The sequence below is a fragment of the Poromitra crassiceps genome (genome assembly GCF_964638095.1).
Source record: "Poromitra crassiceps genome assembly, chromosome: 4".
Classification (NCBI taxonomy): Eukaryota; Metazoa; Chordata; class Actinopteri; order Beryciformes; family Melamphaidae; genus Poromitra; species Poromitra crassiceps.
Window position 1 is genome coordinate 53,773,046 of NC_139626.1, and position 21,933 is coordinate 53,794,978.

Here is a 21,933-nt window from a genome sequence, read left to right on the forward strand (position 1 = left end):
ACGGGGATATTATACGTCAATAACGTCATCACTTCAAAGGACGAACACGGAAATTCTCTTTCCCTCACCTGGTTCAGCCCGTTCATCCCGAGGTAATCAGTGCACAGCAATGCACACATCAACAACACTCCAGGTTGAGTGGTGACGTGACGTGGAAGCCTATGCGACACTGTGTGTAGTTCTGGATTAGCTTAGCACAAGCTTTTTACTTCTAGGGGTCGCATTTATGCTTCAAAACTCATGAAAGTGGTCCTCATGTGTGAAGATTATCCGGCTGAACACTGGTTTGCGTTTGATTAAGCTTGCGTTGCCCAGAGACCTTATTTGAAGCATCGCGGCAAAAACCCATTTAAAAATCCCATAGACAGAAACAGTGAAGAACCAGGAAGTCCGGGATTTCCGCGTTCTGACTACAAAAATACGTCATCCCTGCGGCTCACTATATTTGATCATTTTTGAATGATATATCATGTAGCTGCGCAGCTTTGAATGACACTGAAGGGGCATCATAAATGATAAAACGTGTAGTTGAGTACCTTGCTTGACTAATTGTGAATCTGGCACTTTATTTGATTTTCTCCTGATAACCTCATTGTAAAACGGCACCGTTTACGGGCATGTTTTAAAGCTATTTTTTATGGTATTCACACACACACACATACACACACACGCGCGCAAGCCAGTGCGGATGGCTCGTCATCACTCATGAAAATGTTTGATCCAGCATCCACAACAGCAATCAGATAAACAGGAGAGTAAAGGGCTCATTATACTCGAGCAAGCTCCGTGGGGGTGGAGCTCCGCGAGTCTCCGCGAGTCACCGTGTGGACCTCGCGCTGGGGCAGATGCTATTATACTCAGAAAGTGATCAGCCAAGTGATCAGCATGTATTGTACAATGGTAATAGTGAGAACAGCCCATGAAAAGTCGCAATGAAACGCTATTATGTGCAGTACTGAGTGCGCTTTCACTCTCAAACGACCATACATCAGCACATGAATGAATCTCCAAACTTGTTTTTACTGAAAGCCGTTTTACTTCTCAGGCCTGATTGCCTACTCTGTGCTGCTTTTAATCTCTCTCAATAATGCTCTCAACACAACACATTTACTTGGTGAAATGACTAAAAACGAACAGTTGCAAATCAAAGTTTATAGCCTACCACATGGGTCAAGAAATGTGGGGAAAACACAGCGCAGTGTTCAGGGCTCAGTGGCTTGAAAGCGGCCATGTTTGGAGAGAAGCCGTCCGGAGGTCGCGCTGTGAGAAAAAAAATCTGGCACACGGCGAGCGCCCGACGGAGGTAGCGAATAACCACAGTAGTTGTGTTGTGTAGGGCATAGAGAGAAACGAAGAAAAATGTTTTTTTCTAGGTGGGCGTGGCTTTGGGCACCTTACGTCATCAAAGGGGGGGTCGTGGGTTATTTTTGGGTAAAAGTGTTTTTTTCAGTACTTCCGCAAAGGGCACCTCTATTTTAAACCATTATGTAAAAAAAAACCTTTATTCCACTAGTTCCTCAAAGGGCATTTCTCCATTTCGCCCTGTGCTTAAAGCCATTTTGAGCAAAAATGCTTTATTTCAGTAGTTCTGCAAGAGGGTACTTCCCCATTTCCCTCTCATATCAGTAGCTCACAGAAATAGCATCGTTTTTTTATCTAGGGGGGCAAAAATACAATTTTGTAACTAGTATTTTGTTAACAGCAGCGACCATTTTCACAATCTCAATCATAGCAACAGTCAAAAGCGACTTCCACATCACGTCTCTCTCTTCGTGACAAACGTGATGCGTGTCCTCCCGTGAGTTTTGATCTCGGCCAAAATGCATTTTGGCCCATTTTAGGAGCTACTAAACTAATATTTGTTAACAGCAGCGACCATTTTCACTGTCTATAGATTCCTCTGCTTGCTCACTGGTGTTTCACAATCTCAACCATAGAAACCCAGGCTTCCCCTGCCAGCCCATCCCACCCCATCCCCCACATGACATTGTCTATTACCACGGCCGGTGTTCTGTCGATTTCGCAATCACTTCCGTTTTTAAATAAACTTGTTTGTTTTTGACCGTCAGGTGGGCGTTCCCGACAGCATGTAACGCCCCTTGAAAGCTACGAATAGCGGCGAGATCAGGTGGGCGTTCCCGGCAGCACGTAACGCCCCCTTGAAAGCTATGAATAGCTGCTTGCTCACGTATTTCTCTGACTCACCCATAGAGGCCCCACAGGTTCCCCCTGACAGCCATCCCACCCCATACCCGCTTATATCCTTTGCGTGCCTGTCAAGACCATCTTATACCAATGTATCCACCATTCAAATATTCCATATTTGCATGTTGTGCATGCAAATATTCCATAATTACATGTTGTGCAGGCTATCTTAGCTAGTATAGCCTACTAATGTATAGCCTACTAATGTATTCCCAAGGCTATTCTGTAGATTCCCTACGTACAACACACACACACACACACACACACACACACACACCCACCCACCCACCCACCCACTCACACACCCACCCACTCACACACACACAGACATATTCACAGCCAGCCACAAACACACGCACCCACAAATTCACAGGTAAACATGACACACTTCAGCATTCATGTGTGATATTATGTATTTTCCCATGTTTTTCCCACTCCGGATCCAATTGTGACATCACCATGATGTTTTTTGATAGGCTATAAGCCTATTAAGCTTTGAATTAAATATGATCAATACAGATTGAGGTTTCAATTTCAGGTTTGAATTGAAAACGATTGAATACAGACTATGGTGTATGACTATGCCGTTTGCCCGTCTCTCAACCAGACCAGAGTTACCCAGCATGCACTAGTGTGTTTCAACACTGTGTTTTTGGAGATTACTCATGTGCTACGCGATATTAGTTATCTGCAATGTTATGTGATGACTACTAGAGTTTGTACCCGTGTGAACTACATTGCTTTACGTTGTAAAATGTTATATGGCAGTAAAATGCCACTGAATGACCAAATTGATGCATTGATAAAAGTTAGTTTGTTGTTTATGCGTATGCAATAACGGATGCGTTATTATATTTACTGGAATACATACACACGCCAGCCTATGTGTCCTATCAGAGTTTGTTACGTTATTGTACAGTACAATAAACAAAACAACATGATAGCATCAGCTGCATCACTATACGTGTGAGCGTATAATGGTTTGCAACTTGTTTGTGTTGTACAGCATTTGGTTCAAACATACGGCAACATTGAATCAGTGTTAGCTTAGCGCTAGCTAGCTAGCATACACTACGATCTGTAGAATTGGCCTGGTCTTGGTCGATATGACCAAAAATTGATATAACGTTACAGTAGCATGGACCCCTCTCGTTTTTTATTACAGTTGAAGATTTCACAAATCTCAACCACTCTCAATCTTGGTACAACCCAGACCCCGGATATCCGTGACCTACGGGTATTATTTCAAAATATGGAATATGGAACGTGAACAAACATCTTAGTTTTATGTATCTGTATTTTATATGATTATTTTAATAGTTACTAACTATATTATTATATAACTAACTAGTCCTCCTCACAGAATTGGTTAATTTACTGTGAGACTTTATGTTTTGTAGACAAGCACCAAGTATATATATATATATATATATATATATATATATATATATATATATATATATATATATAATAATAATAATAATAATAATATATAATAATAATAATCTTTGTAATACAATTGTTATAAAATTAAAATGTATATCACACTTACAATATATTTGTTGTATGTATTACAACTTAATTCAACTTTGTCTCTCCCCACCTCTCCTCTTCTCTCCTCTCCACACCTCACCCCCTCCTATCTCCTCTCCTCTTCTCTCCTCTCCACACCTCACCCCTCCTATCTCTTCTCCTCTTCTCTCCCCTCCTCTCCTCTCCTCTTCTCCCCTCTCGTCTCCTCACGTCTCCCCTCTCCTCTCTTCTCCTCTCCTTACAAGCCTATAGATGAGGGATTTCAGACAATGTGTCCATTGTTACAATATTGTCAACAAAAATAGCACTAGTCTAAATAACATAACTTAATTCAACTTTTCTCACTACACTTTCCAAACATTAACACACATCAAACACAACAACTCTTTTCTTACTACACATTCCAAACATTAACACACATCAAACACAACAACTCTTTTCTTACTACACATTCCAAACATTAACACACATCAAACACAACAACTCTTTTCTTACTACACTTTCCAAACATTAACACACATCAAACACAACAACTCTTTTCTTACTACACTTTCCAAACATTAACACACATCAAACACAACAACTCTTTTCTTACTACACATTCCAAACATTAACACACATCAAACACAACAACTCTTTTCTTACTACACATTCCAAACATTAACACACATCAAACACAACAACTCTTTTCTTACTACACATTCCAAACATTAACACACATCAAACACAACAACTCTTTCCCACTACACTTTCCAAACATTAACACACATCAAACACAACAACTCTTTCCCACTACACTTTCCAAACATTAACACACATCAAACACAACAACTCTTTCCCACTACACTTTCCAAACATCAACACACATCAAACACAACAACTCTTTCCCACTACACTTTCCAAACATTGACACACATCAAACACAACAACTCTTTCTTACTACACTTTTCAAACATTAACACACATCAAACACAACAACTCTTTCCCACTACACTTTCCAAACATTAACACACATCAAACACAACAACTCTTTCCCACTACACTTTCCAAACATTAACACACATCAAACACAACAACTCTTTCCCACTACACTTTCCAAACATTAGGCGTTTCTAAGATGTGGGGTCAATATCAATCTAGAATCTAGATTGATTTGATTCACTAATTTGGCGTTCTCTCATGCAAAATATCCAACATCCAATATCCAGAAGTAGTGATTACTACACAGAAGTAACTTTAGTTCCACCATTTGCTATTTGCTTCAAACATAATTTGGATCAGTTGTAACTTTGACCATTTCTAACAATTTCTAGACAGTGAATTTACACAAGCACTTGAGTGAAACTCATAGTACCTATAGGGCCTGTGATTGAATGAACGCAGATTGTCAGATTTGTTTACCAAACCCTTATCCTGGTGCCTGCAAGGGTCGTCTGTACCACTAATGTCAGCCACTATGTGTTACAATATTGGGCTGGTTTCATAGACCTGGCCCAAAAGTACATACATCACATATGCTGCATATATCCATATATGCCTCTACCGTATGGGTTAGTCATAATAGTCAAACATGGTTTTTCATGTTCTGACTTGCTGAAATGTGTGCTGCATATATACATGTTAGTTACACATAATAGTCAAACAGGGGTTTTCATGTTCTGATGTGCTGAAATGTTTTTACACGTCACGTAAAACAGTTTTTAAAACAGTTAATTAGCCTACACAATGTGTAATTTCAGGTTATTGTAAGTTATTGCATAGTTGCAATCTTTCATACTTGTATACTTACAAGTGGGTTGTTTTTTAATGGCATGTGATTTGCGGTTCTAATTAACCAATGTGTATTTTCAGGTGATTGTAAGTGTGTCATACATACCTACAAGCCACCATATCAGTTGGCTGTGCCAATGATTTTCTGTACCTCTTGATGCGTCAGCATTGTCTTTGTCAGGCTTAGAAGCAATGTCTAAACAGTAAACAGTTTATGACAAGTGGTGGCAGCATGCTATGCTACTACACAAGACATGTTATGGTACATAAATAATATGTAGCGTGTAATAATCTGAAGAACTCTGTCAGAGTTCTACTCTATCATTATTTTTACATTTGACTTTGAGAACTATGATGAACTGTTAGTCTCTGTACTGATGTACAAAAGTAACAAGATTGAGGTTGTGAAATCTTCAACCGGAATAAAAAACTGGATATAATATAACTGAATCAGTTAGGCCAAACTATTATCAGTCAGGTCGGTAATGACCGGGGGAAATTATATGATTATTGTCCATTGTGTGTATGATACAACTTTGTTTATCATTCTGTGCCACACACTATACAGTCTGTATTTAACTCAACACACTGTACCTGCCCCTTGACCTCGGAGGGGCTCTTCTGTCAACGGGCCTGAGGCAAGGTGTGGTGATCACAAGCATTGGCATAAATATTGTGGTAAATGAAATTGGTAAATTGGTTAAGCAAAGCAAGTAATGCTTTTGCAATGAAGTTTGTAAGATGTATTTTACAAGATATTTTCTGAGATTTGGTTATATTAACTTATTATTTATATTATTATTCTATTATTATTATTCTAATTATTATTATTCTAATTATTATCTACTATTATTCTAATTATTATTATATTATTATATTATTATTATTATTAGGGGTTATTATGTATATTAACTATACATATTAAAGTATAGATGATTGTTTTGCCCACCTTATTTGGTTGCCTTATCAAAACAAATGTACAGCATGTTAAAGTTTTAAATAAAGTCAAGTCAAGTCAAATCCAACAGGTCTTAATGTCAATTAATTTAGCTTTAACATGTTTTTTTTTTAAACACACACACACACCCACACATTGACCCCTCTCATATATACGTAACTGCCTATAACTGTACATCCTTTCACACACTCACACACACTTTTCAAAATAGACACTCTTTCATATTGTGATTCATAGTGATTCTTGTTTGTTTTATGTGATCCCGGTTTTTAAGCAAACCGGATCCAGTTTCCTTGTATGTGTACATCCTGTACAAGGTACATCCTGTACAAGGTACATACTACATTGGACTCAATGATCCACAGATGTATCAAACAAATGTATGTTTTACTGATACAAATGACCAAATTACCACAAATTCAACATGTAATGCCATTTTCTCAATAATTTTGGTCAAAACATTTGGTGTGACCCAGATCAGACATTGTAATGAGGACCTTGTTATCACTGGCGTATACCCAGACTTGGCACATTGGATGTGCCCAAGATCAGACATTGTAATGACTTGATCAAAAATATTACAGACAATATATATATATATATATATATATATATAGTAAATATAATTGTATAATATATTCAAAGTATTGTTAATTGTTAATTATTATTATTCAAAAACCTGAAAATACTGTAAATACTGTAAATAAACTAAACTAAACCTAAAACATGCTAAGTTGTACTGTGTGTTAATTTAATGTGTTTTTGAAACACACAACCACATATAAAATCTCAAGTGAGATTTTGAGAAAGAAAAAAGAGAAAAGAAAAAAAAGTTTAAAGTATATAAACCCCTCCTAGCTATGTGATTATGTCTGACACATAGAGGCGAAACATGGTACTGAATTGGCTATCCAAATAGCCCGTGGTAAACTAAGTACTTATCAAAGCAACTTATCAAACTCTTCATAACATCCTGACTACTGTAATAGTAGTAATACTGACAGGCTACAATTAGTTCAATTAGTTCAATTAGTTTAACTAAAACCAAGAAGAGAGGTCACATAACTTTACATCACATACATTTCACTGTTTTTTCCTGATTTTCACTGATTTACCTTTGTTTATTCTTCATGTGTAAAGCGCTTTGGGCTGCATTTTATGTATGAAAGGTGCTATACAAATAAAAGTTTATTATTATTATTATTATTATTATTATTATTATTATTATTATTATTATTATAAACAAGCTATTTTGTGCTGGTCTCTATCAAACTTTAACTTTAAAAGTACACTTTGCGTGGAAAACAACTCTTCTCGAGCAGTTTGTGTAATTGTAATTGCATTTACCCACACTGTCCCACAATCAAACCTCTGAAAAATCCTGTCCCACCCTAAACCCTAAACCCTAAAACCTAACCATGCTTGGTGGAGTCCATTGACGTATATATTAATGGACCAAAAAGGAGCTCATTGACTTTGACACAGCAAAATGAAGCTCACTTCCGGATATTGTTTCATTTCGCTTGATGGGTTGACTGAATTAAATTGAATGAAATGCTCCCCCTAGCGGCTGCCGGGGTAGTTTCCGAATTTGCCCTGTCTCCCTTATCGCCGTAATGCATTATGGGTAGTCAGATACTACCGGTACTTTGCCTAATGTAGCGGCTAACGCTACTTACTTTGCATTACAGCATTGCATTACATTGATTTAACTTGATTTTTGATCTAACCCCAGCGCTGGGTAGTTGTTTATAACGTGACTATATTTATAACGCTATAATGTACTCTGTTTTCTGGGGCTGAATCCAATGGTCTGAATACAGAGTTAAATCTGGTCCACCATGTTATGGACGTTAGGTGTGTGGTATATATATATATAGTGACGCGTGTCTACTAACATAAGATAACATACGATAATTTGCTCGAGTATTACTTGCTACCTGATGCCTTGCGGTGTTCTTACTGTTCTTACTGTTCTTATTATCCGATGTTTGTCGTCAATTTTACTCGAAATGGGGAGGGGCCCGTTGACAGAAGAGGCCCTTTGGCTGATGGGGAGGAGTTTGAGTGTGAATAAGTAGCCGTGCCCCTATACGATTTCTGCACGTTACTAAGCATGGCATGCGTGGAAGGACACGGATGTAACTATGAAAAACGCCACATGCATAGCTTCTACGTTAGGAAGCAGAATAGCGTCATTACGTGGGGACATTCGTGCGGAAAACCCTGTACCATCGAGAAATCGATACAGCAGCTGAGAGTCGGCGCCAATCCCTCTGGGTTGTATCCTCTGATTACCAGAGAGGATGGAAGCATGCCAGCGCCACATGCTCCTTGTGGTGTAGTCAATGTTGACGAAACGCTCACCATCAAGCTGATTAAGTTCGATGACATACCAAAGCATTCTGACAAGCTGCTGTACCCCGACGAGCCGTTGGATAGTTACGTCACATTCTTTGTGAATGTAACGTGGAAAGACAAGGGGCGCCACATGCTAAACAGCAAGGTGTTGAGGAAGATGTCCCAGCGGGAAAAGCTGACTCTGCAAGTGTATGCGCTAAAGGGAGAAAAGCTTCGAGAGGCATTGAATCGGGATGGCCGGTTCACCGACCAGGTGAACCATACCGGGTGTTATCTGAGGGAGGAGCGAGGAGACTGTTCAATATCCCTTTGGGAGTTGGGATGTTTTGTCGACTTTTCCCAGGACCGGCACTACCAATTCTATTACGAGTGGGAAAATATAAAAATAAAAGAGAAAAAAGCAAAAAAAGAAAAAGAAAAGAGCTGACGCAGGCTGACGCAGGCTCTGTGGCGACAGCGACCAATGAGCAAGGAGGAGAAGCTCAGCGTAACTGTACGATTATGCCCATGGTGTATTTGGTGACGTAGGTTTGCACCTGTGGTGGCAATATTTTTATATGCAATATATTTTTATTGTATACGGTCCCTGTTCAAATAAACAATAAAGATAATAAAAAGAAATAACTCTTTTTCTGCGTTGTTTTGCTGTCGATACCCCAAACCTCTGGAAATCCCTGACCCTGATCCTGACTCTAACCCTAACCCATGACCAGTTCCCATGGGTAAATGGAGGCTGTGTACGTACAATGGTGAACAATGAGAGTCTGCAACTTATATATTATAGGAGCAATATTTAGAGGAGCAATATTTAGAGGAATATTTAATTTTAAATTAACATTAGGATTATATTGTGTAATAATGTTATTCATTATTTCATTACAACAGACATTTGTACAATATTATTATTATTATTATTAAGGAAAAACCAGATTATGATGAGAATCAATTTTATTTTTATTGGCACAGTATACAAGTTACATACAAGGAATTTGTATTTATATTTCCCTCAGTTCATACAGAAAAGCTTCCGAAGCATCCTGCACTCTTGAAGGGGTAGCATGCTGGTGCAGGCTTTTATAATGTTCAGAAAAGTAAAACTGAGCAGTCCATCTGGCTGGTCCAGAGTCAGGGGCGAGTTCGGAGGAGAAGGAAGGTCTTCCGGTGAGTTAGGTGGGGTGGGGAAGAACATTGGTGACGACGACGGGGAACATCCGTACATCAGACGGTTCAACTCTTCAAGGTCTACCTGTGAGGAAGGAGGTGAGGTAGGCGGGGTAATGAAGAACAAGGGTGATGACGACGCGGAACATCCGTACATCAGACGGTTCAACTCTTCTTCCTCCGATTCAGAGTGGCTGTGAGTTGTAATGAAGGACAATGGTGACGGCGACGGGGTCTCCATGATGATATCTGTCTTTTTTTATTGTGTAAAATGGTATGAGTCTCTTTTGAACCCGTCTCTTTTATCCTTATGTTGTGATGAGGAGGAGGAGCTAGGTCTAGGGGAGGGCGTGGCGTAGGGATATGGGAGGAGATCATCAAAAATGACGCTGACCGGAATTTGTTAGAGAACAAATGTGAACAAATGTGAACAAATGTGAACAAAAAGTAAGATGGAGGACGTGGCTTTTTAAAAATTGGGTCCTGTTAAACGTTCGGCTAAATCGCCCCTCCCGATCTTCCGTAAAATGTGTGCGGTTATGTCCATGGCGTATTTCTCGCCGTAGGTTTGTTGTATTTGATCTATTGTGGCCAGGATGGCTGCCTTCTTCAAACATCTTCTAGGGATGGTTTGAATTATGTCGATATCATCAGGTAACGTTGCGATAGCAGCTGCCTCATCACAGTCCTCAGGATTCCTTTCTGTATTGCCATCTACAGCTACAGCTGCAGTAGCAGGGCAGGGAGGCCTACGAAAACACTGAATGAGTGTTGTTTGAGTCGTTTGCTTTCGCTTCATTGTGTACCTATCAAATACGGCATCTCCTCCCCTGAGCAACTGTTTTGGTTGGCAGCAAGCAACGTCACAGTTACGTCACGCTCGTCATGTTCGAGTCGGCTCGACGGAAGCCGCTAGGGTTCAAAAGTCTGCGCTTTGTAACACCGAGCGCACAGGGTGAATTTTTCTTTTCTCTTTTTTCTTTCTCAAAATCTCACTTGAGATTTTATATGTATGTGTTTTCAAAACACATTCAATTAACACACAGTACAACTTAGCATGTTTTAGGTTTAGTTTAGTTTATTTACAGTATTTACAGTATTTCCAGTTTTTGAATAATAATTAACAATTAACAATACTTTGAATATATTATACAATTATATTTACTATATATATATATATATATATATATATATATATATATATATATATATATATATATATATATATATTGTCTGTAATATTTTTGATCAAGTCATTACAAGGACTGACCTGAGGCACCCCAAATGTGCCAAGTCTGGCTATACGTCAGTGATAACAAGGTCCTCATTACAATGTCTGATCTTGGGACACATCCAATGTGCCAAGTCTGGATATACACCAGTGATAACAAGGTCCTTGTTACAAGGACTGATGTGGGTCACACCAAATGTTTTGACCAAAATTATTGAGAAAATGGCATTACATGTTGAATTTGTGGTAATTTGGTCATTTGTATCAGTAAAACATACATTTGTTTGATACAGCTGTGAATCATTGAGTCCAATGTAGTATGTACCTTGTACAGGATGTGCCTTGTACAGGATGTGCCTTGTACAGGATGTACACATACAAGGAAACTGGATCCGGTTTGCTTAAAAACCGGGATCACATAAAACAAACAAGAATCACTATGAATCACAATATGAAAGAGTGTCTATTTTGAAAAGTGTGTGTGTGTGTGTGAAAGGATGTACAGTTATAGACAGTTACGTATATATGAGAGGGGTCAATGTGTGGGTGTGTGTATGTGTGTGTGTGTTTCACAAAACACGTTAAAGCTAAATTAATTGACATTAAGACCTGTTGGATTTGACTTGACTTGACTTTATTTAAAACTTTAACATGCTGTACATTTGTTTTGATAAGGCAACCAAATAAGGTGGGCAAAACAATCATCTATACTTTAATATGTATAGTTAATATACATAATAACCCCTAATAATAATAATAATAATATAATAATATAATAATTAGAATAATAGTAGATAATAATTAGAATAATAATAATTAGAATAATAATAATAATAGAATAATAATATAAATAATAAGTTAATATAACCAAATCTCAGAAAATATCTTGTAAAATACATCTTACAAACTTCATTGCAAAAGCATTACTTGCTTTGCTTAACCAATTTACCAATTTCATTTACCACAATATTTATGCCAATGCTTGTGAGCACCACACCTTGCCTCAGGCCCATTGACAGAAGAGCCCCTCTGAGGTCAGGGGCAGGTAGAGTGTGTTGAGTTAAATACAGACTGTATAGTGTGAGGGGCAGAATGATAAACAAAGTTGTATCATACACACAATGGACAATAATCATATAATTTCCCCCGGTCATTACCGACCTGACTGATAATAGTTTGGCCTAACTGATTCAGTTATATTATATCCAGTTTTTTATTCCGGTTGAAGATTTCACAACCTCAATCTTGTTACTTTTGTACATCAGTACAGAGACTAACAGTTCATCATAGTTCTCAAAGTCAAATGTAAAAATAATGACAGAGTAGAACTCTGACAGAGTTCTACAGATTATTACACGCTACATATTATTTATGTGTCATAACACGTCTTGTGTAGTAGCATAGCATGCTGCCACCACTTGTCATAAACTGTTTACTGTTTAGACATTGCTTCTAAGCCTGACAAAGACAATGAATGACAATGAATGAATGAAAATCATTGACACAGCCAACTGATATGAAGGCTTGTAGGTATGTATGACACACTTACAATCACCTGAAATTACACATTGGGTAATTAGAACCGCAAATCACATGCCATTAAAAACAACCCACTTGTAAGTATGCAAGTATGAAAGATTGCAACTATGCAATAACTTACAATAACCTGAAATTACACATTGTGTAGGCTAATTAACTGTTTTAAAAACTGTTTTACGTGACGTGTAAAAACATTTCAGCACATCAGAACATGAAAACCCCTGTTTGACTATTATGTGTAACTAACATGTATATATGCAGCACACATTTCAGCAAGTCAGAACATGAAAAACCATGTTTGACTATTATGACTAACCCATACGGTAGAGGCATATATGGATATATGCAGCATATGTGATGTATGTACTTTTGGGCCAGGTCTATGAAACCAGCCCAATATTGTAACACATAGTGGCTGACATTAGTGGTACAGACGACCCTTGCAGGCACCAGGATAAGGGTTTGGTAAACAAATCTGACAATCTGCGTTCATTCAATCACAGGCCCTATAGGTACTATGAGTTTCACTCAAGTGCTTGTGTAAATTCACTGTCTAGAAATTGTTAGAAATGGTCAAAGTTACAACTGATCCAAATTATGTTTGAAGCAAATAGCAAATGGTGGAACTAAAGTTACTTCTGTGTAGTAATCACTACTTCTGGATATTGGATGTTGGATATTTTGCATGAGAGAACGCCAAATTAGTGAATCAAATCAATCTAGATTCTAGATTGATATTGACCCCACATCTTAGAAACGCCTAATGTTTGGAAAGTGTAGTGGGAAAGAGTTGTTGTGTTTGATGTGTGTTAATGTTTGGAAAGTGTAGTGGGAAAGAGTTGTTGTGTTTGATGTGTGTTAATGTTTGGAAAGTGTAGTGGGAAAGAGTTGTTGTGTTTGATGTGTGTTAATGTTTGAAAAGTGTAGTAAGAAAGAGTTGTTGTGTTTGATGTGTGTCAATGTTTGGAAAGTGTAGTGGGAAAGAGTTGTTGTGTTTGATGTGTGTTGATGTTTGGAAAGTGTAGTGGGAAAGAGTTGTTGTGTTTGATGTGTGTTAATGTTTGGAAAGTGTAGTGGGAAAGAGTTGTTGTGTTTGATGTGTGTTAATGTTTGGAAAGTGTAGTGGGAAAGAGTTGTTGTGTTTGATGTGTGTTAATGTTTGGAATGTGTAGTAAGAAAAGAGTTGTTGTGTTTGATGTGTGTTAATGTTTGGAATGTGTAGTAAGAAAAGAGTTGTTGTGTTTGATGTGTGTTAATGTTTGGAATGTGTAGTAAGAAAAGAGTTGTTGTGTTTGATGTGTGTTAATTTTTGGAAAGTGTAGTAAGAAAAGAGTTGTTGTGTTTGATGTGTGTTAATGTTTGGAAAGTGTAGTAAGAAAAGAGTTGTTGTGTTTGATGTGTGTTAATGTTTGGAATGTGTAGTAAGAAAAGAGTTGTTGTGTTTGATGTGTGTTAATGTTTGGAATGTGTAGTAAGAAAAGAGTTGTTGTGTTTGATGTGTGTTAATGTTTGGAAAGTGTAGTGAGAAAAGTTGAATTAAGTTATGTTATTTAGACTAGTGCTATTTTTGTTGACAATATTGTAACAATGGACACATTGTCTGAAATCCCTCATCTATAGGCTTGTAAGGAGAGGAGAAGAGAGGAGAGGGGAGACGTGAGGAGACGAGAGGAGAGGAGAGGAGAGGAGAGGAGGGGAGAGAAGAGGAGAAGAGATAGGAGGGGTGAGGTGTGGAGAGGAGAGAAGAGGAGAGGAGATAGGAGGGGGTGAGGTGTGGAGAGGAGAGAAGAGGAGAGGTGGGGAGAGACAAAGTTGAATTAAGTTGTAATACATACAACAAACATATTGTAAGTGTGATATACATTTTAATTTTATAACAATTGTATTACAAAGATTATTATTATTATATATTATTATTATTATTATTATATATATATATATATATATATATATATATATATATATATATATATATATATATATATATATATATATATATACTTGGTGCTTGTCTACAAAACATAAAGTCTCACAGTAAATTAACCAATTCTGTGAGGAGGACTAGTTAGTTATATAATAATATAGTTAGTAACTATTAAAATAATCATATAAAATACAGATACATAAAACTAAGATGTTTGTTCACGTTCCATATTCCATATTTTGAAATAATACCCGTAGGTCACGGATATCCGGGGTCTGGGTTGTACCAAGATTGAGAGTGGTTGAGATTTGTGAAATCTTCAACTGTAATAAAAAACGAGAGGGGTCCATGCTACTGTAACGTTATATCAATTTTTGGTCATATCGACCAAGACCAGGCCAATTCTACAGATCGTAGTGTATGCTAGCTAGCTAGCGCTAAGCTAACACTGATTCAATGTTGCCGTATGTTTGAACCAAATGCTGTACAACACAAACAAGTTGCAAACCATTAATACTTACGCTCACACGTATAGTGATGCAGCTGATGCTATCATGTTGTTTTGTTTATTGTACTGTACAATAACGTAACAAACTCTGATAGGACACATAGGCTGGCGTGTGTATGTATTCCAGTAAATATAATAACGCATCCGTTATTGCATACGCATAAACAACAAACTAACTTTTATCAATGCATCAATTTGGTCATTCAGTGGCATTTTACTGCCATATAACATTTTACAACGTAAAGCAATGTAGTTCACACGGGTACAAACTCTAGTAGTCATCACATAACATTGCAGATAACTAATATCGCGTAGCACATGAGTAATCTCCAAAAACACAGTGTTGAAACACACTAGTGCATGCTGGGTAACTCTGGTCTGGTTGAGAGACGGGCAAACGGCATAGTCATACACCATAGTCTGTATTCAATCGTTTTCAATTCAAACCTGAAATTGAAACCTCAATCTGTATTGATCATATTTAATTCAAAGCTTAATAGGCTTATAGCCTATCAAAAAACATCATGGTGATGTCACAATTGGATCCGGAGTGGGAAAAACATGGGAAAATACATAATATCACACATGAATGCTGAAGTGTGTCATGTTTACCTGTGAATTTGTGGGTGCGTGTGTTTGTGGCTGGCTGTGAATATGTCTGTGTGTGTGTGAGTGGGTGGGTGTGTGAGTGGGTGGGTGGGTGGGTGGGTGTGTGTGTGTGTGTGTGTGTGTGTGTGTGTGTGTGTGTGTTGTACGTAGGGAATCTACAGAATAGCCTTGGGAATACATTAGTAGGCTATACATTAGTAGGCTATACTAGCTAAGATAGCCTGCACAACATGTAATTATGGAATATTTGCATGCACAACATGCAAATATGGAATATTTGAATGGTGGATACATTGGTATAAGATGGTCTTGACAGGCACGCAAAGGATATAAGCGGGTATGGGGTGGGATGGCTGTCAGGGGGAACCTGTGGGGCCTCTATGGGTGAGTCAGAGAAATACGTGAGCAAGCAGCTATTCATAGCTTTCAAGGGGGCGTTACGTGCTGCCGGGAACGCCCACCTGATCTCGCCGCTATTCGTAGCTTTCAAGGGGCGTTACATGCTGTCGGGAACGCCCACCTGACGGTCAAAAACAAACAAGTTTATTTAAAAACGGAAGTGATTGCGAAATCGACAGAACACCGGCCGTGGTAATAGACAATGTCATGTGGGGGATGGGGTGGGATGGGCTGGCAGGGGAAGCCTGGGTTTCTATGGTTGAGATTGTGAAACACCAGTGAGCAAGCAGAGGAATCTATAGACAGTGAAAATGGTCGCTGCTGTTAACAAATATTAGTTTAGTAGCTCCTAAAATGGGCCAAAATGCATTTTGGCCGAGATCAAAACTCACGGGAGGACACGCATCACGTTTGTCACGAAGAGAGAGACGTGATGTGGAAGTCGCTTTTGACTGTTGCTATGATTGAGATTGTGAAAATGGTCGCTGCTGTTAACAAAATACTAGTTACAAAATTGTATTTTTGCCCCCCTAGATAAAAAAACGATGCTATTTCTGTGAGCTACTGATATGAGAGGGAAATGGGGAAGTACCCTCTTGCAAAACTACTGAAATAAAGCATTTTTGCTCAAAATGGCTTTAAGCACAGGGCGAAATGGAGAAATGCCCTTTGAGGAACTAGTGGAATAAAGTTTTTTTTTTACATAATGGTTTAAAATAGAGGTGCCCTTTGCGGAAGTACTGAAAAAAACACTTTTACCCAAAAAGAACCCACGACCCCCCCTTTGATGACGTAAGGTGCCCAAAGCCACGCCCACCTAGAAAAAAACATTTTTCTTCGTTTCTCTCTATGCCCTACACAACACAACTACTAACCACGCCCAACAAATTTACGTCATTTGACGCGCCCGGCCCTCGCTCCACCCCCGCGCCCTTCATGGCAGGGTGAGCATAAAGCAGCCTTAAGAGAGAGAGCGAGCGCATGCGTGTGTGTGTGTGTGTGTGTGTGTGTGTGTGTGTGTGTGTGTGTCTTTTACCTTGGCGTTGCCGTTGTGCACGGAGATTTGTTGTTTACAAAATCTCATTGATCTGGCTCATTTAGAGCCAGATCAATAGAGACAGTCGCGTGTGTGGGAACGCCCACAAAATGTTATACGATATCACATTTTTGTTGGAAATCCAACTTACTAAACCCCTGCAATCGACATCATACGACTAGCTAGTTCAAACTTAGCCGGGCAGCAGCCAGTGACTGACACATTTTGACCCGCCCACACACAGATAAACCAATCCCAGTCAGCCCACACAGAAATCAACCAATGCCAGGCAGGGTCGGCTCTGCCTGGTGCGATCTGAAATACACAAGGAAGGCAATACGCATGCGCAGACTTGTATGAAGGCCTAGTGCCCTCCTACCCTCAGTACCTCTGTGAGGCCGGAGAGGTCGTTAGAGCCAGGAACATGAATGTTCGACTGCTTTGAAATGCACAGCAATAAAAGGTAATGTACACAATAGATTTTAACAGATTTAAAATTAATTTTAGACATTTTGAGCAAAAATAACAACAGGACCATAAAAAAACATGGAATATTTAGGAAAAAGTATATAAGAAAATAAAAAATTATAATTAACACATTGACTGCCAGCCGTTTTTTTTTGCTGTAGGTAGCTTCTGCCAAGCCGTTTTTTGAGGATTATGGCTCATTTTACAAGAGCCGAGGATTCGTTTCAGCTTGGAGTTTGTGAACATACAATATCTCAAAAGTACTAATAGAATGTGTACTTTCTCTGTCTAAAAGAGTTAGTTTGTAGAGTTAGTAGTTATGTAAGCATTAGCAGTTGAATACAGCATGGTTTTAGCGTCAGAAAGAATATTCAGAGATAAACGGCTTTTTGTGAAATTGGATGGAACAGTCACTTTAACCATTCATTTTTGGCTCTCTCTCTCTCTCTCTCCCTCCCCCTCTCGCTCTCTCTCTCTCTCTCCCTCCCTCTCGCTCTCCCTCCCTCTCTCTCTCTCTCTCTCTCTCTCTCTCTCTCCCTCCCTCTCGAGTTGCTTCAACTCCTCCCTCCGTGGGCGGACAAGCTTGTCACCAGTCAGTGCTTTGCTGCTCTCCTGTGCCTGTCTGCACGGCCGCTGTTTGAGGAAGTCGGGATGGACTCGCTCGTTTGGAGTTTTGGTTGAGAGAAGCTTTTGCGATTCTGGTCATATTTATGCTGCGTGTTTCAAAGTGTGTTCCTCCACCTGTAATCTATCACCCGATCATAGTAGATCGGCTGAATCTATTATGTAAATTTGCAATCCCGCATCGCCAGCAATCAGCGCGAAAAGGAAAGCGTTTTCCCCCATCCATTTTTCATGAGAATGGCTGGTGTGAGAATGGCGTGACAAGTTAAAAAAATGCTTGCCTTCCTCTAGTCAGGACTCAGGAGAGCACTGTTGCCACTTAGTGGGTCGGTGGAATGGGTTGTAAACGTTCGGTGGCTCCAATAATTATATAAGAGATGTAAAAGGGTTAGATGCACAACCCACCGTCAAAAAAAAAAAATCGATGCCAAAAACGTGTAAACACGTTGTTGGCAGGCAACAGCTGGATTCTGAAAACGTGTTTACACGTTGTTGGCAGTGAATGTGTTAATAAGGTGACAGGTGGCGTTATGTCAGTGACACACTGTGGAGTAAACTCACACAGTGACCTTTTCTGAAGAAGGTCCTTGTTGACCGAAACGTCAAAAATAAATCGACTGGGAGCAAGTCAAACAGTGTGCGGACTCTATTTCTTTTTCTTTTTTCTCTATTTCTTTTTCTTTTTATTTCTTTTCATTGCTTTTGTCCTGCACCTGCAATTTGAGTGGATGTGCGCGCTCTACTTTTTATATGTAAACTCACACACTGACACTGAAGGAGAGCGGAAATCCTCATATCCTTTTACAGCACAGGAGTAGTTGTCTTCAGGACCAAAGTTGCCTGGATAAGAAGAAGAAGTTTCTTCCTTAATTTTCTGTCCATTCTTGTACCAGACGTAGGAAAGACGACCAGCTAGATGACATCTGCTGTGACACTTCAGCTCTGCCTGGTTAGAGAACTTGGATCTGGTCACCTGCACCTGGAGATCTGGATATGTGAACAGAACAGAAAAGTCAATAGACACCAAACCTTCAATCTCAAACACGCACGCACGCACACGTGCGCACACACACACACACACACACACACACACACACACACACACACACACACACACGTCGTCGTCAGTGTCCTAATAATTCCCTAGAGAGAAAGTGTGAATGTGTTTGGAAGTTTCCTGAAAGAAAGAAAGAAGCATGAAGTGATGTAATGATGAGGGGAATAGAGCAGGACATGATGTAGTAGTTATATAGAGAAGTAGACATTAGAAGTCAGTGATGTTGTAATGATGAGGGGAATAGAGCAGGACATGATGTAGTAGTTCTATAGAGAAGTAGACATTAGAATGAAGTGATGTTGTAATGATGAGGGGAATAGAGCAGGACATGATGTAGTAGTTCTATAGAGAAGTAGACATTAGAAGTCAGTGATGTTGTAATGATGAGGGGAATAGAGCAGGACATGATGTAGTAGTTCTATAGAGAAGTAGACATTAGAATGAAGTGATGTTGTCATGATAAGGGGAATAGAGCAGGACATGATGTAGTAGTTCTATAGAGAAGTAGACATTAGAATGAAGTGACATTAGAATGAAGAGGGGTACGGTGGTGCAGTGGTAAGCGCTGTCGCCTCACAGCTCGAAGGTCCTGGGTTCGATTCCCACCTGGGACGCTGTGGGCGCTGGAGTTGTGACCCCCCCATATCTTCAGTGCCTACTGCCCAGGTGGGCTATCTCGTCGAAAGGGCCTTTCTGTGTGGAGTTTGCATGTTCTCCCCGTACCCCCCAGGGGGTTCCTCCGTACATAACCCCCCACTAAAAACATGCAGAAGATCGTCATCCGACCAGTGACGACAACATCTGAAGTTGGTCCAATGATGGTCCAATGAAGGTCCCCGGGCGCTGGAAAGAAATAGCGACCACTGCTCCTGGCCTGCCCCCTGGAGGAAAGGACAAGCCTGGATGGGTCAAATGCAGAGGACATATTTCACCGGCCACCGTCAGCATGAGTGTGTGTAGTGGCCGCATGCATGTATTGTAGTGTGTCCGTGTGACAATAAAGACGGGCTGCCGTCTGAAAATCGTTCGTTTTTATGTTGTAATGATGAGGGGAATAGAGCATGACATGATGTAGTAGTTCTATAGAGAAGTAGACATTAGAATGAAGTGATGTTGTAATGATGAGCGGAATAGAGCATGACATGATGTAGTAGTTCTATAGAGAAGTAGACATTAGAATGAAGTGATGTTGTAATGATAAGGGGAATAGAGCATGACATGATGTAGTAGTTCTATAGAGAAGTAGACATTAGAATGAAGTGATGTTGTAATGATAAGGGGAATAGAGCATGACATGATGTAGTAGTTCTATAGAGAAGTAGACATTAGAATGTAGTGATGTTGTAATGATAAGGGGAATAGAGCATGACATGATGTAGTAGTTCTATAGAGAAGTAGACATTAGAATGAAGTGATGTTGTAATGATAAGGGGAATAGAACATGACATGATGTAGTAGTTCTATAGAGAAGTAGACATTAGAATGAAGTGATGTTGTAATGATGAGGGGAATAGAGCATGACATGATGTAGTAGTTCTATAGAAGTAGACATTAGAAGTCAGTGATGTTGTAATGATAAGGGGAATAGAGCATGACATGATGTAGTAGTTCTATAGAGAATTAGACATTAGAAGTCAGTGATGTTGTAATGATAAGGGGAATAGAGCATGACATGATGTAGTAGTTCTATAGAGAAGTAGACATTAGAAGTCAGTGATGTTGTAATGATAAGGGGAATAGAGCATGACATGATGTAGTAGTTCTATAGAGAAGTAGACATTAGAATGAAGTGATGTTGTAATGATGAGGGGAATAGAGCATGACATGATGTAGTAGTTCTATAGAGAAGTAGACATTAGAATGAAGTGATGTTGTAATGATGAGGGGAATAGAGCATGACATGATGTAGTAGTTCTATAGAGAAGTAGACATTAGAAGTCAGTGATGTTGTAATGATAAGGGGAATAGAGCATGACATGATGTAGTAGTTCTATAGAGAAGTAGACATTAGAATGAAGTGATGTTGTAATGATGAGGGGAATAGAGCAGGACATGATGTAGTAGTTCTATAGAGAAGTAGACATTAGAATGAAGTGATGTTGTAATGATGAGGGGAATAGAGCATGACATGCTGTAGTAGTTCTATAGAGAAGTAGACATTAGAATGAAGTGATGTTGTAATGATGAGGGGAATAGAGCATGACATGATATAGTAGTTCTATAGAGAAGTAGACATTAGAAGTCAGTGATGTTGTAATGATGAGGGGAATAGAGCAGGACATGATGTAGTAGTTCTATAGAGAAGTAGACATTAGAATGAAGTGATGTGGTAATGATGAGGGGAATAGAGCATGACATGATGTAGTAGTTCTATAGAGAAGTAGACATTAGAATGAAGTGATGTTGTAATGATGAGGGGAATAGAGCAGGACATGATGTAGTAGTTCTATAGAGAAGTAGACATTAGAAGTCAGTGATGTTGTAATGATGAGGGGAATAGAGCAGGACATGATGTAGTAGTTCTATAGAGAAGTAGACATTAGAATGAAG

General features: G+C 39.1%; 1 protein-coding gene across 2 annotated transcripts in view; it reads right to left on the reverse strand.

Moving 5' to 3' along the window:
- Positions 1 to 21,933, reverse strand: part of LOC310775474 (sialoadhesin-like) — a 50,619-nt gene that overhangs the window by 5,876 nt on the left and 22,810 nt on the right. For both annotated transcript variants that reach the window (XM_083635626.1, XM_083635625.1), the window contains exon 6: positions 19,089 to 19,313. In XM_083635626.1, the coding sequence (XP_083491752.1) occupies positions 19,089 to 19,313 (225 nt within the window). The remainder of the gene's footprint in view (positions 1 to 19,088; positions 19,314 to 21,933) is intronic.